Source organism: Trypanosoma equiperdum (assembly GCF_001457755.1).
Source record: "Trypanosoma equiperdum strain OVI genome assembly, contig: ctg_1508, whole genome shotgun sequence".
Lineage (NCBI taxonomy): Eukaryota > Euglenozoa > Kinetoplastea > Trypanosomatida > Trypanosomatidae > Trypanosoma > Trypanosoma equiperdum.
The window spans coordinates 1887-3267 of NW_027123514.1; the positions used below are offsets into that span (position 1 = coordinate 1887).

The 1381-nt window shown below is 47.1% G+C and overlaps 1 protein-coding gene across 1 annotated transcript; it reads right to left on the reverse strand.

Moving 5' to 3' along the window:
* Positions 1-310: 310 nt before the first annotated feature.
* On the reverse strand, positions 311-1219 carry TEOVI_000563200 (uncharacterized protein; the record flags this gene model as incomplete). Its single annotated transcript, XM_067221851.1, has 1 exon — positions 311-1219. The coding sequence occupies one exon, from the start codon at positions 1217-1219 to the stop codon at positions 311-313; it is 909 nt and encodes a 302-aa protein (XP_067077952.1).
* Positions 1220-1381: the final 162 nt, after the last annotated feature.

Genomic DNA, 1381 nt, shown 5'->3' on the forward strand with positions numbered 1-1381 from the left:
TGACTTCACTTGCCGACTTCTGCTTTGTATTGGCCTACTTCCCAGTATTGGAGTTTTTTCCTTTATGCACGTAACACCTTTGATCTGTTTTTCCTCGATTACACTTACTAGCTTTACTTCCGTACGCTGCTTATGACTACATTAGTGTCATTCAATCCTCTTATCATGTCTCGACACAACGTTCCATCCACATGATTCCCGGTGGAAGTAGTTGCAAGCCGGTTTCCAACCTTGTACTCTTCCTCAGCATCATGCGGTGTTCATCTCAACAGACGTTTCACAGTATTCCATGGAATTGCAGTAAATACTTTTAGGAACACATAAAGCTAAATAATGCAGAAAAAGCCACCGCATGTCCTTTAACCACCCCGCTATTCTTGATTTCTACACTACTCTCTTTGGACCCCTGCTCATCCTCACCGGCTGTCGCTATCCCCAGTGTATTTCTTCGCTCAGGCTCTGATATTGCGCTACTCTGTTGTGGTCGCGTTGCATGCTCGTTGTCGTTCCTTGGCACTTGCATTCCTGAATTCTCCTTTTTCTTCTCAATTGGTTGTCTAGGTGCAGTTTCCACCTCCTGTGTCTTTCGTTGCTGAGACCCAGAAAATGCACTTCGTACAGTCGTCTCCGGCACTTCCCTGACATCGTTACTTTCTGCATGTGGAGATGTTACAGCCCTTCCTTGGTTCTGGCCTTTACCACTTCCTTTTCCAGGACTGTGCTGCTCACTTACTGACACCTGCTCGCTCCCGGCCGTCGTGGAACCTGGCTGTTCCGCATTTGACAGTGGCTCAGATGACTTTTCGTTCTGCCTGTGACGCGCGGTTCCACTTACGCCTTGAGCGTGTTGCTCACTCCCCTTAGGGGCAATAAAGGCTGTGGACGTTGGTTGGTTGGAACCGTCTGAACGGGGGTTTGTGTCTTCTTGCCTCTCTTTATCCGTGTTTGTAACCTCCTTCACGCGCTGTGGGTCGTTTTGTTGTTTTTTCTTTGGGGCCGGAGTGGCGGGAGCTGTCTTTCTTTCGGCACTGCCTCCGTGTGAGATCGAAGGTGCGCATACTTTCTTCCCATATTCGTCGTGCCAGAAATCACGGCATCCACCCTTTTCGAGCGAAACCGTTAATCCGACTCCCACCCTCATTGTGAAAGCATCCTTCGACTCCACGGATGCCGTGTACGATCTTAGTGTTAACAAGAGTGCCACCAAATTTTTGAACATTATCTTTTGTCTGGGGGCTCTTCTGGGAAAATCACACAAAATCTCACGTAACACAATAAAAAAAAAATAGATTATAAAACGGAAACATATATGTGCGCATACGTAATAAATTTATCTCTCAAGCGTAGCGTAGAACACATAGGTCATTCGTGCCAACCGTAA